Source organism: Cyprinus carpio, chromosome B3, assembly GCF_018340385.1.
Source record: "Cyprinus carpio isolate SPL01 chromosome B3, ASM1834038v1, whole genome shotgun sequence".
Classification (NCBI taxonomy): Eukaryota; Metazoa; Chordata; class Actinopteri; order Cypriniformes; family Cyprinidae; genus Cyprinus; species Cyprinus carpio.
The window spans coordinates 17,503,256-17,516,101 of NC_056599.1; the positions used below are offsets into that span (position 1 = coordinate 17,503,256).

Genomic DNA, 12,846 nt, shown 5'->3' on the forward strand with positions numbered 1-12,846 from the left:
TTGTGTACATTACTTAACTATATCAGATTTTATAAATATAAAAATCTAATACTCAGAAAGGGATGTTTTTGCCCTCATAACTTCAATTACAGCAAAAAGGCGGGAGATGGTTGCTGAAGCCACGCCCACCTAGCGCAACGGCATTGTCAGCAGCGGCAATCCACCTGTCACTCAAGTGGCCACGCCCTTAATTATGCAGAACTTTAAGGCTTAATATAATTTAAACGGATGAGTTATAAAAAATAAAAAAAAATCACCCCCCTCACAGTTGTCACGAAGAGCAAAATTAGCTATATAGACCAAAATAATTTTTTGCACCAGGCTGTAAACATGTTTTTTTTCTGCTGTAAAGTTGGGCATTTTAACATGTGGGAGTCTATGGGACTGACTCCCTTTTGCAGCCAGCCTCAAGTGGCCAGTCGATGAATTGCAGTTTTAGTCACTTCCTTGTTGGCTTCACGAGAGAGAGCGGGAGGTTGCCGCTCGGTTTCAACTTGAAAACTTAAGTTTTGTGGCTGCCTTAAAATTTTAAGTTAAATCAACTTAAAAGTACAAGTCATTTCAACTCACTTCAAGTTAAATCTTGCCTAGTGCTGAATTGCTTTAGGTTCATCTGACTTTACAATATTTGCTGTTTCAACTTAAGTTCAAAAGTTTTTTTTAAAAATTTTTTATTTTTGTGAATGTGAATGCGTTATTTTAGATACAGATATATATATATATATATATATATATATATATATATATATGAATATATATATCTGTATCTGAATATATATATATATATCTGTACAAATGTTGTAATATACATATATATATATATATATATATATATATATATATATATATATATATATATATATATATATATATATATATATATTATATATATATTACAACATTTGTTTGAAACATTTAAAATTTATTTTTTTTCTTGCAGTGTATAAACAGGTTTTTAATATTAAGAACAGTAAACAGTACCTGTGCATGCCCTGTGCATGCTCATGTGTGAATGCCAGTATATGTATACAACAAGGGCACAAAAGTAGCAAAAAACTGCCAAGAAACTGTCAAACAATGCTGAAAATATACTCATACATCATGGGAAACAACCATTGAGACAAGCTTGAAAAAAACAAAAAAACAAACACACATATATAAAGGTGTGAATTAATGAAGTGATGTAAGTCATTATTACCATTACCTGTCTCCACAAAAGCTGGCATGGCAGGTCTACTTCTGACACTGGAAATGTTCCTGTGCATATTGGGCACTGGTCTTTAAGTACCTACACATTAAAAAAAAAATGTATGCAGGACAAATTTTGTAAAATAGGAATTGATCATTGACAATGTTCAATTTAGCTTTTGCTTGTGTACCTCCTAAAGGGTGATTTAGAAATTGGATGGTGTTGCATCAGGTCTAAGGTTTTGCCTTGAAGATGTTGCCTCCTCCATCAACACCAAATCTTCTTCCTGCAAACAGAAAAGAAAAATGTGATGTTCTACTGATAGAATTCTAGGCTCTTTGGAGTAGTCACAAATAAAAACACCCCTTAGAAGTCAGGGGCATATTGAAATGTGGAAGTTATTTCATTAAAAGGTCTTCAAAGGAAAGTCTCTGCAAGGCTACAGTGGTACTGGCTGACAAGTCCTGAATAATTTATATAATTTATGAATCATAACCCGCCAAATGAGCTAGTTATTTGATGTGCGTTACTCACCTTACTTCACTGGAGCTATAATAATCTGTAATCTCTGAAAATATTGTCCTGACGCTTTACTATTGGGGGCTCTGGCAGCTAGCTATACTGTTGGCTAATCAAATCTACAACGGGCTTAGCTAAGGTTACGTATTTAGATGGGAGAGCATGAGAGGAGATAATAATTAAGTTGACTTGTCACTGAGTTTAAGATGTTAAATTAGTTATCTTAGCCAGTACAAGACCTGTTGCTCGTCATGGTACAACCTCGCTCGCTCTGTCAGACTGCGGCGCCAGTGGCTGGGGAAACTGAGTGGGCGTGGTCAACCTTTGACTTCAATCGAGAGTGACCAATAGGAAAAGGCCTTTCATCCTGGTGGGTAGAGACCGCCCACTGACATACAGCTTAACTCGCAAGCAAAACTTTTCAACTCGCAAAAAAAGACGGCAGAAAAGAGCAACATTTGCGGTTTCGTGAGAAAAAGTATTAAAGTGCACAAAGAAAAATTAAAATTTTAAAAGATTTATACACACTGCGTATAAATCTATAAATGTATTTATTTTTGAGTCTTAAGAAGACTTTTTTTTTTGCAATCTTTTATTTTTTAATAACAAAATAATTAATTATACTTTCAAACACAGAATGTTTGATTGAATAATTGACACAAAAATAATTCCATAGTCACTGGCATGTTTTAAGACACGCAAAGTAGCGTACAATGACAGCAGATACAAATCACTAGAGAAAAAAAATGGCTGTATTTGCGTTAATATTTTTAAGAGCTGCTTGCATTTGCTTAAAATAAATGGACTTCTATTCATATTCAATAATATAATCATTCAAGAGATCAGTTGTGTGGCCAGGACACGACACATACACACTGATTGAAATCATACGCTTGCTTTCTATCGTATCACAATCAGGACCAAACTGATTTCTCTTTTGCAGTTTTTAAAGGGGTCATATGATGCAATTTAAAATTTTCCTTTCTCTTTGGAGTGTTACAAGCTCTTGGTGCATAAAGAAGATCTGTAAATTTGCAAAGACTAAAGTATCAAACCCAAAGAGATGTTCTTTATAAAAGTTAAGAGTCAACCACACACCCCTAAAATGGCTCGTTCTAACACACCCCCACATGTCTACATCACTATGTGGAAAGATTTGCATAACTCCACCCAAATGTTCACACAAAGAAAGAAGGCGTACCTTTTATTCTCTCTGTTTCCATCGCTGCCAAGCTGTGAGTCACTGTGTGTTTTGTTGTGAAAGCGAAACTACGTTGTTTGGCCTTCCAAAAGCACTGACAAGCCCCCCCCCCCACGACCTCCCCTGGCTCGAGATACAGCTATTCAGTCACAGACCACACAGTTAGAGTTACAGTCATAAAGTTGGGTCTTATTTGCAATATTTTTTGTTCAATTGCTTTTCCTTGAACACGTTGAACATGTTTCAACATTTCACTGGATTTGTTTATCTCTTCGCAGTTTCACAGCTTGTGAGTCTCGCAGGTTTGTATGTTTTATTTGTTCAGTGCCTGAAGTGCAAACATCTGTTTATCTGAAATAATACTAAATGTTAGCTATTACTTTATTTGGAGATTAAATGATTTTAACTTTATTATTTATCTTAGGACCAGTATTTGGGGTGCAAAATTCATTTCTGTTCAGTTGACATGTTTGTTTTTTGTTGCATGTGATGATACTGACACTAGACAGGCTTATACAGCAAACAAAACATTTTTCTCAAGCCATAAGCAAAAACTGTTGCTTAACTAAGTCAAAATGTTTAAAATTGGGTACTCGACAAAGATGATAATACTACTAATAATAATAATAATAATAATAGTCGGCACACCATAGGCTCCAAAAAGGCAAAACAGTTTAATATTGTTCACACAAGGGAATGTTTAGAGCTTAGATGCCTTTATACAAAATCTCAAAAATATCATGTCGCTTCCATGCCATGGACATTTGACTAATTCTGTTCCAAGGCTACATAGAAACTGAGTGTCAAAAAGTCACAAATTGCTGAGCCACCAGACTTTTAAGTTATCGATTTCTGAAAGCTCAACGATGTTCCGAATTGAGGTTTTTTATTTTTTTTTTAAGTCTACTAGTTTTACCCACAAGACTGCAGGGGCAGTGCAACGTATAGACCACATTAGCAGTTTTACAAGAAATAGTAGTCCTATCTCTTATTTTTAATTATTTTTAATTATAATTATTATTATTATTATTATTATTTAATTAATTTATTAATTAATTTGTTATTTTTTTGCAGTATGAGGATGTTTGAAAGTTTAATAGGTAAAATTGCATTGTTAAAGGTTGCTGCATCCAAAATTGCCAAAGGGCACCTTATTTAAAAAAATGTGAAGGAGGGGTTAAATCCGCTCAAACCAGAAGTTAGGTGTTCTGTAATAAACCACACGCAGTGGTTTTTCCAAGATGTTTTTAAGAGTAGGGTCACTGTCCACAATATTCCAGTGTTTCAGCTTGTATACTCTTTGCTACCAGAGAGTACTGAATAACAGTTCACTTTATTTTCAATGGTCTTGGTTTTTTGACACTAACGTTGTGACATATAGGCAATTCATAAAATGGCAGACTGGATCCATATTTGTATGCTCTTACGTTTACATTTTAGTCATTTTGCAGACACTTTTATCCTACAAGTGGGGAATACAAAGCGATTCTTCTTAAAGAGGCAAACAGTCACAGGAAGTGCTCGTAATGCCAAGTTTCAGGCATTGTTCAAATAAGTACAAGCTAGAAAGGGAAGGAATAATTAAAGAGAAAAACAAAGTTTTCTTTTCTTTAATTTAGGATGCTCTTGCTCTCAGCCTTTCTGATAAAATTGCTGCTTGATGTTGAAAGTCAACATCTCTACTGCAAATATGACGTTGGTACACAACTGGAGTGAGAGATAGGAAAAGAGCGTTTTAATGACTCGTGATGATAAGCAGGGGCGGTTCTTCACCACAGTGACGGGGGGGGGTGGGTGCTTTTGGGGGGCACGATTTTAAAAATTCATCTTAACCTTAAAGGCTCTCATGCTTGTCACGACACACAGCAGCCACAAACTGCATAACTGATATAGGCTTATGTCCCCATTGAAAAAATAATTAAATAAATAAAAATAAAAATAAATCCAGCACAGAAAATTGTTTTCTGTAGTGTGTTTTGGGACATATTCCATTAGGATTTAGTGGTTTTAACAAGTCATCAATAGAAGGCAACCAATTACCAGTAGAGACCAACAGGGTCCATTACAGTTTCCAGCAGAACCACAAGTCCCATTATAACCAGTAAAACCATTACACATTTTTTGTAATGGTTTCTATTGTTTGTTTGTTTTTCAGCAGGGGTTTTATTATTATTATTTTTTAATTCAAAATATTCCCAAAATATATCATGAAATATCTTGATTCTCAAATATGTGTGAGTAGATGCATTTTGCACCTTTATAGATTATGTTAGTTGATCTATAATTGGCTATAAAAGTAGAAAAGTAGAATAAGTAGACTAATAGTGTAATCTATTAACTTTACATAAAAATCTGATCTGTCTTTTTTACTTAAGAACCAGATATGGGTGTCATACCATAAAATATTTTTAATACGACTGACTTTGTATTTACTGCGAATTTAATAAAAACATTGTAAGTTACTTATGAGCCTATAACACTTTCATTGTACGAAAAGAGAGCAAAGAACATTTACATTATCAAAGAACATTATCACTTCAGTCCAGCGAGTTCAAGCACTCTCAAAAACTTCCATAATAATCTCTAAAGCTGTTTACACTGTGAAATTATTATGTTGATTGAATTAGCCAGAGATTTCAGTCAGCCAGCGCGCGCGGTGCGAAAACAGCGTGTTTCAGTGGTGACTCATCTGAACGCCTCTGATTGGTCCTTGAATTTATAAGCTCAACATAATCGTATGGGATTGGTTATAATGCGCAGTGCTTCAAAAACATGTGTCTCTGACTCTGTGCCAGCCAGTGAACGCAGATTTGAATTTAGCAGCTGCTGATTTTTTTCTTATATATACACTGAACAAAATTATAAACGCAACACTTTTGTTTTTGCCCCAATTTTATATATCAACTGCGTGGAGGGCAAGAGTAATGATTTATTTTGATATGAGACACTTTTTGGATTTACACTGTAGCCCCTTGGGGATTAAATTAAGATTTCAGTGTTTGTACGTTTCTTTAAGATTTTCTTTTTTGTTGTTGAAACTTGTTGATTTAATTTAGATTTTATTTTTTTTGCGTTTTTTTAGGTTTTTATTTTTTGTAAGCAACTTTACAGAAAATTAAGTTTCTACAATATTTAGTAGTAGCTTATCAGTGGTGACTGTCAGTTCATGTGCATATAGCAGAAATGTTTAGAAAAATCAATAAAAAGACGTAAACAAACAGACGATTAACACTATTAACAGCAATTATGCAATCAAACTTATAGCAAAATGTGGTAGTTCTGTATGTTTAGAAAAATCAATATCATCTGAGGTCCTCTGAGCAGTGGTGACTGGCTCTTCTCAGGTGTTCTGGATCCATACTGGAGCTTGTGTAAATCCTAGTTACCACGGGATGTAAATCCCGTGGCAAAGCAGAGAAACAAATAGAGACATAATTAGCGTAGCTGCTGTTCCAGCCAAGTAAAATTAATTAGTTTAACCCAAGCTAAAGAATAATAATGCACATTTGATCAGATATAACTGCAGTCCAAAATTATGAGATGCATTATTTGAATGCTTGGCCAAAGAGGTGTGTTTTTTAATCTAGATTTAAACAGAGAGAGTGTGTCTGAGCCCCGAACATTATCAGGAAGGCTATTCCAGAGTTTGGGAGCCAAATGCGAAAAAGCTCTACCTCCTTTAGTGGACTTTGCTATCCTAGGTACTATCAAAAGTCCAGCGTTTTGTGACCTTAGGGAGCTTGATGGGTTGTAGCGTGGTAGAAGACTAGTTAGGTACGCAGGAGCTAAGCCATTAAGGGCCTTATAAGTAAGTAATAATATTTTGTAACTGATACAGAACTTAATAGGTAGCCAGTGCAGAGACTGTAGTATTGGGGTAATATGATCATATTTTTCTTGACCTGGTAAGGACTCTAGCCAGCTGCATTTTGGACTACCTGTAGCTTGTTTATTGAGGATGCAGGACAACCACCTAGCAGTGCATTACAATAGTCCAGTCTAGTGGTCATGAATGCATGAACTAGCTTTTCTGCATCAGGAACAGGTAACATGTTTCGTAGCTTGGCAATGTTTCTAAGATGGAAGAATGCCTGTTTTTGTAACATGGGAAATATGATTTTCAAAAGACAAGTTACTGTCTAATATAACACCCAGATTTTTTACAGTAGAGGAAGTAACAGTACATCCGTCTAGTTGCAAATTGTAATCTACGAGATTCTGTGTAATGTTTTCTGGTCCAGTAAGTATTATCTCTGTCTTATCTGAATTTAATAGGAGAAAATTATTGGTCATCCAATCTTTTACATTTTTAACACATTCTGTTAGCTTAGATAATTTAGAAGTTTCACCTGGTCTTGTTGAGATATATAGTTGAGTATCATTCAGCATAACAGTGGAAACTAATCCCGTATTTTCTAATGATATTACCAAGGGGCAACATGTATATTGAAAATAGCAGAGGACCTAGGACAGATCCTTGTGGCACTCCATATTTTACTGGTGATAAATGAGATGACTCCCCATTTAGATAAACAAAGTGGTAGCGATCGGACAGGTAGGATCTAAACCATCTTAAAGCCTGCCCTTGGATACCTGTATAGTTTTGTAATCTATCTATGAGTATGTCGTGATCTATGGTGTCAAACGCAGCACTAAGATCAAGTATAACTAGCAATGAGATGCAGCCTTGATCTGATGCAAGAAGCAAGTCATTTGTAATTTTAACAAGTGCAGTTTCTGAAATTGAATGTGACGTGACATTCAGCCGTGACATTCAGCCAAGTATGGTGACCCATACTCAGAATTTGTGCTCTGCATTTAACCCATCCGAAGTGCACACACACAGAGCAGTGAAAACACACACACACACTGTGAACACACACCCGGAGCAGTGGGCAGCCATATTTCGGCGGCGCCCGGGGAGCAGTTGGGGGTTCAGTGCCTTGCTCAAGGGTCTCACCTAAGTCATGGTATTGAGGGTGGAGAGAGCGCTGTACATTCACTCCCCCCACCCACAATTCCTGCCGGCCCGAGACTCGAACTCACAAACCTTCGATTGGGAGTCCGACTCTCTAACCATTAGGCCACGACTTTCCCCGTGCTATGGTTGCTATGATGGGGCCTGAAACCCGACTGAAATTCTTCATAGAGATCATTTTTTTGCAGGTAGGAGGACAATTGAGCAGACACAACTTTTTTCTAAAATTTTAGACATAAATGGAAGATTTGAAATGGGTCTGTAATTTGCCAGTTTCACTGGGATCTAGTTGTGGTTTCTTAATAAGAGGCTTAATAACCGCCAGCTTGAATGGTTTTGGGACGTGACCTAAAGATAACGACGAGCTAATAATATTGAGAAGCGTTTTTTCTTGCAACAGGTAACAACTCTTTCAGTAATTTAGTGGGTACAGGCTCTAATAAACATGTTGTTGGTTTAGATGCAGTGATAAGTTTATTTAGCTCTTCCTGTCCTATAGTTGTAAAGCACTGCAGTTTATCTTTGGGTGCGATAGATAAACCTAAAGTATTAGACGCTGTAGAATCTACATTTGTTATTGTTTTTCTGATGTTATCTATTTTATCAGTAAAGAAATTCATAAAGTCATTACTATTTAACTGTGAGGAACTGTTGTTGTTGTTATGATTTCGATTTTGCAGGCTTCATTGTATTATTATTGCTATTGTTATTAATGTTGTATGTTTTGGATTTGACTTTCACAGTATTTTGTATTTTTCTTTTGCCATTTTCATTTCATGATCTTTTTTTTTCTTCCAAGGTCATGTGATTCTTGATTAATCACTTAAAGGCATGATTGAAATCATTTTTTTGTTGTTGTTGTTGTCTGACAAAGAGCCTGTTAGCTCGAAACATTCACACCTTGTGTGAAGTCCAATATTAAATAGTTTTGCATTTTTAAAGCCTATGTTGTGCCAACTTTAGTTTTTTTCTCAAGCTATTAAGTTGTAGTAAATTAAGCTCAAAATGGAAATGTATATAAATAATTACAAATAATAATTATTTATATGAGCTGCCAATAGTAACTGTAGCAGAATTAAATTGCCATCAATTAATCTGTTCATCCAGCGAACATTTAGTGTAATTTTAGGAAAATGTAGGAAATTTTTGTGGCCACAGAAAATACTTTCATACTGTATTAATGCATCAGAGCATGTAGCCAGGATCAAAACCGTAAGGGACACCAATTTGCAAGGCAGAATCAGAAACTCATCTAATTTGTGCACAAGAGTTTTATTAACTAAACACTAACGCAAACTAGTCTAACAAACAAACACACAAACAAACATACATATAATCACTCATACAGGGGAAAGGGGTAGATGAGATTTGATGGATGATACTTTCGTGGAAACCAGAGAATGAAACTATGAAAAGAGTCAGTTAACCACCTGAGTAAAACCATCAGCGCCGTTTATAAAGGGGTCTATAGCTTATACTAAACCTCTGTTTTGCTTAGTTAAATGTACAACACTTGCATTGCCTTAGCCTGGAACGAGCGTCCGGATGAAGTCTCGGATGAAAGTCTTGATGGTTTGGAGGTTCGGTGGTTTTGGAGTTGCGATCACGTTCTTCCGGTTTTGAAGGGTGATGAATTCGGTTTTTGTTGTTACTCGATGGTGATTGGGAGTTTCTTCCCAGTGGAAAGTGAAAAAGAGCTAAGAGATACATCAGCTGAGATCCTAGGATCTTTGGTGAATGGAAAGTCAAGGCACGAGGGCCTGGCACAAGCTTAGGGTGTCCTTAGAAGAATTCTAGCTCACATCTTCTCCTGGAATTCCTGAATCTAAAAAGAACCGCAGACTGAAGGCGGGTCACTGATGTGAGGCCTTTAAGGTCTCAGAAGATTCACGCCTCTCAGGATGAGCTTGTCCAATAAGAAACACTGAAATTCCAAGCGGGAGATTGGAAATACTGGGGAGTTTTACGACCCTTTGTCTGAGAGCATGGCAATTTGCAAATGGAACTTGAGCGGGTGTTCAAGAGAAGAATCTTCAAGATTTTTATAATACTAACGTGTTGCATAGGTATTAACTTATAATATACACTCTCATTTAGATCATGAAAATACGAACTCATAGATACCAAACATCTTATAGATGAGGTTATATTAACTAGTGATCTATCATAAGCATGAATAAAACATGTACAATACATAAAAGACAATATACAAAAACAGTAACAACATACACAGTGCCCTGAAGTATATGTGTGTTCCTTCAAAGAAAGGGTTTCCTATAAATTAATTAGAGAAGAGTCCAGTTTGCTGAGCATTATGTGTCTTTCCTATGGAAAATGTAGTGAGAGGGAGACCTCTCAACATATCATTAGGTCGTAAAGGTTTATTTGATCGGGCTGAGGGGCCTTGGCTGCCATGGTAACCAGGGGCCTTGTGTCGATCACAGACATCCTGGCAACCAGTATGTTTATGGGGGGGGGGTGTTAATCTAATGAATAACTGATTTGTTAAATCAAATGACAAATGGGTCTGATTGGTCCAGACGCTACAAGGTAAATGTCCTTGGCCCAATTCTATAAAATACAAAACTCTAGAACTGATAAATATAAATGTATGGATGCACCAAATGATCCATTGATTAACCATTTTAATGGATTAAATGATAGACAGATATTTTGAAAAGACTGATAGTAATAGCATTATGAAATGAAGATACTCTGGATGAATAGTTTATATAGATGATCAAATTATGCAGTGAAAAAGATTGAATATGATCTGATTTTTGAAAAGCTGTGAGATTTGTGAGCTTCGTTTAATAAAAATCCTTCTCAATGTGTTTAACAGGTGCACAATCTAAATGTCCTCTTCAGCTCGACCCACAGAGAGTTGTTGTGAGATACGGCGATTCTGTTGCAGTTAACTGTAACACTTCAGTCCTGCATAAAGGGATGGGTTGGGAAGCCAGTGAGGGAGTAGTGCCCGTGACCAAAGACCAGAATCTGATCACATGGAGAGTGTCAGAACTGACAGAATGGGACATAAAGCCATTCTGCTTCATAAATCCAATTCATAGTGCACAGTGTAAAGTAGATCTCCCAGTCACCGTTTACAGTGAGTTTCTCTGTTACTGATATATTTTCTGTTAATTCTCAGAAATATCTAATAAATGTACATTCATCACAGCAGATTTCAGAGTGTGTAAATCTTCCTCCACAGAGACTCCAGACAGTGTGTTCATCAGCACTGTGAATCACAGAGGACCAATGATGGAGAGACAGCGGTATCAGCTCCAGTGTGACGTTCACAATGTGGCTCCTGTTAAGTATCTCACTGTCAAATGGTACAAAGGACAGACTCTGCTGCATCATACCACCTTCAATGACACCATCGAGACTCCAGAGAATGAAACTGTCACACTCCTGATCCGTCCAGACAGAGCTGATGATGGAGCTCAATACTGGTGTGAAGTAGAGCTGGATCTGGGAGCAGAAGGACCTCAACTTCATCCTACAAATTCATCAAAACCTCTCAGCATTGCTGTATATTGTACGTAAGATCTGTTAGCTGCTATGCTTAATCTTTTTTTAGAGTATGTTAACATATCTGAATTAAGAAGACTTTTAGTGGTTGTAGCAGTGACACAGTGTGTCAAGTTGTGTAGTAATAGGGATCAGATGCAGCATGTGACTTTTTTTTTTTTTTACAGTAAATATCTAAAATTTATGTTGTTTTGATATCTAAATTTGCGTGGTTTTGTTAAAAAACAAATATGGATTAACAGAAATGTAAGATGCAGTGTACATGTGTGTTTTGGCTCCTTCCTATAGATAAACCAAAAATCAATGAGACCAAACTGCCCTCAGTAGTGCGTGTGCTTCGAGGCTATCCAGAAGTGCTTGTTTGTGAAGCCGAGGGAAATCCAAAACCAACAATCAGCTGGAGCGTCAGTTCAAATGACAACAAGAACAGTGAAACTCTTACTATAACAGAGTCAACACCTGAGAATGTGTCCTGCACTGCAAGAAATACTGTTGGCAGTACCACCAGACATGTAAAAGTGTCCATACAAGGTAACTATGCATTTGTGTCATTTTCCAATTGTGGCTGTTTCACAATTGTATGTTTTGTATTTGTTAGTCTGATATTAAACAATATATATGTTTCGGTTATATTAAATATGCAAATTACTATGAAAAAACTATTTATTAGTATGTTGTCAGGATATATTTTATGTAAGGTCATTTGAATTTCCTCTAAAAATCACAAATGCATGTGATTGATTCTTTTTGTCTTTTACCTTTTTGTCTTTGACTAATGCAAATTTCATTCTTCCTTCTTAAATCAATTTACACACTTTCTGATTTCCACACAAAGCGTCATTTGCAGTTAGTGCTTTGGTCTTTCACAAAGTATTTACATTTTTGTAAGAAGCTGCTTGGTTTGTTGGTCTTGTAATGCTCTGCTTGCAGTGTTACTGTCCCTGTGATCACATTATGGCTTATTATATTTAAGTGTTATGGCTTGTGTCACTGTTGTCTTGCCTGGGCTTTTCTAGGCTTATTTAGATTAGCATGCATGATGCAGGATAGTAATCTAATCCTAGTTTTGCTTGCTTGGATTTCATTCACTAAATTGCTGATTTACTCATATATTTGTTTTTATTTTTGTCACAGAGAATTACATACCCATAATATTAGTCATTGTTGCTGTAGTGGTGGTCATCTTTGTCATCTTCATCTTCCTCTACTTGACCTACTACAAAAAAAACAGGATTGGCCATTAAGATTTGAAGAGGCCCAATGCACGTAAAGAACTCTTAGCGAAGCCAGAACAGTCCCCGTGAAGAAACTCTGTCAGAGCAATATCTCTGCTTTGGTTATGTTTCCCAAATTGTGGATCCATCTGCTGAGCCTCACTGTCTGCAGTCAGATCAGTTGGACCAGATTGTGATGAGAAATCAT

General features: G+C 36.3%; 2 protein-coding genes across 2 annotated transcripts in view; one reads left to right on the top strand and one right to left on the bottom strand.

Annotated features, from left to right (window-relative positions):
* LOC109068749 (vascular cell adhesion protein 1-like) overlaps nt 1–1,498 on the bottom strand; it is a 43,971-nt gene extending 42,473 nt beyond the window's left edge. Inside the window, exons 1-2 of the mRNA XM_042720026.1 lie at nt 1,380–1,498; nt 1,205–1,288 (exon numbers count right to left, since the gene is read on the bottom strand). The gene's annotated coding sequence lies outside the window, so the exon portion shown is untranslated. The remainder of the gene's footprint in view (nt 1–1,204; nt 1,289–1,379) is intronic.
* Nucleotides 1,499–3,027: 1,529 nt separating this feature from the next.
* LOC109070543 (vascular cell adhesion protein 1-like) overlaps nt 3,028–12,846 on the top strand; it is a 34,383-nt gene continuing 24,564 nt past the window's right edge. The window contains exons 1-4 of the mRNA XM_042720034.1: nt 3,028–3,211; nt 10,730–10,996; nt 11,102–11,431; nt 11,713–11,955. Of these exons, the coding sequence (XP_042575968.1) occupies nt 3,148–3,211; nt 10,730–10,996; nt 11,102–11,431; nt 11,713–11,955 (904 nt within the window). The 5' untranslated portion in view covers nt 3,028–3,147. The remainder of the gene's footprint in view (nt 3,212–10,729; nt 10,997–11,101; nt 11,432–11,712; nt 11,956–12,846) is intronic.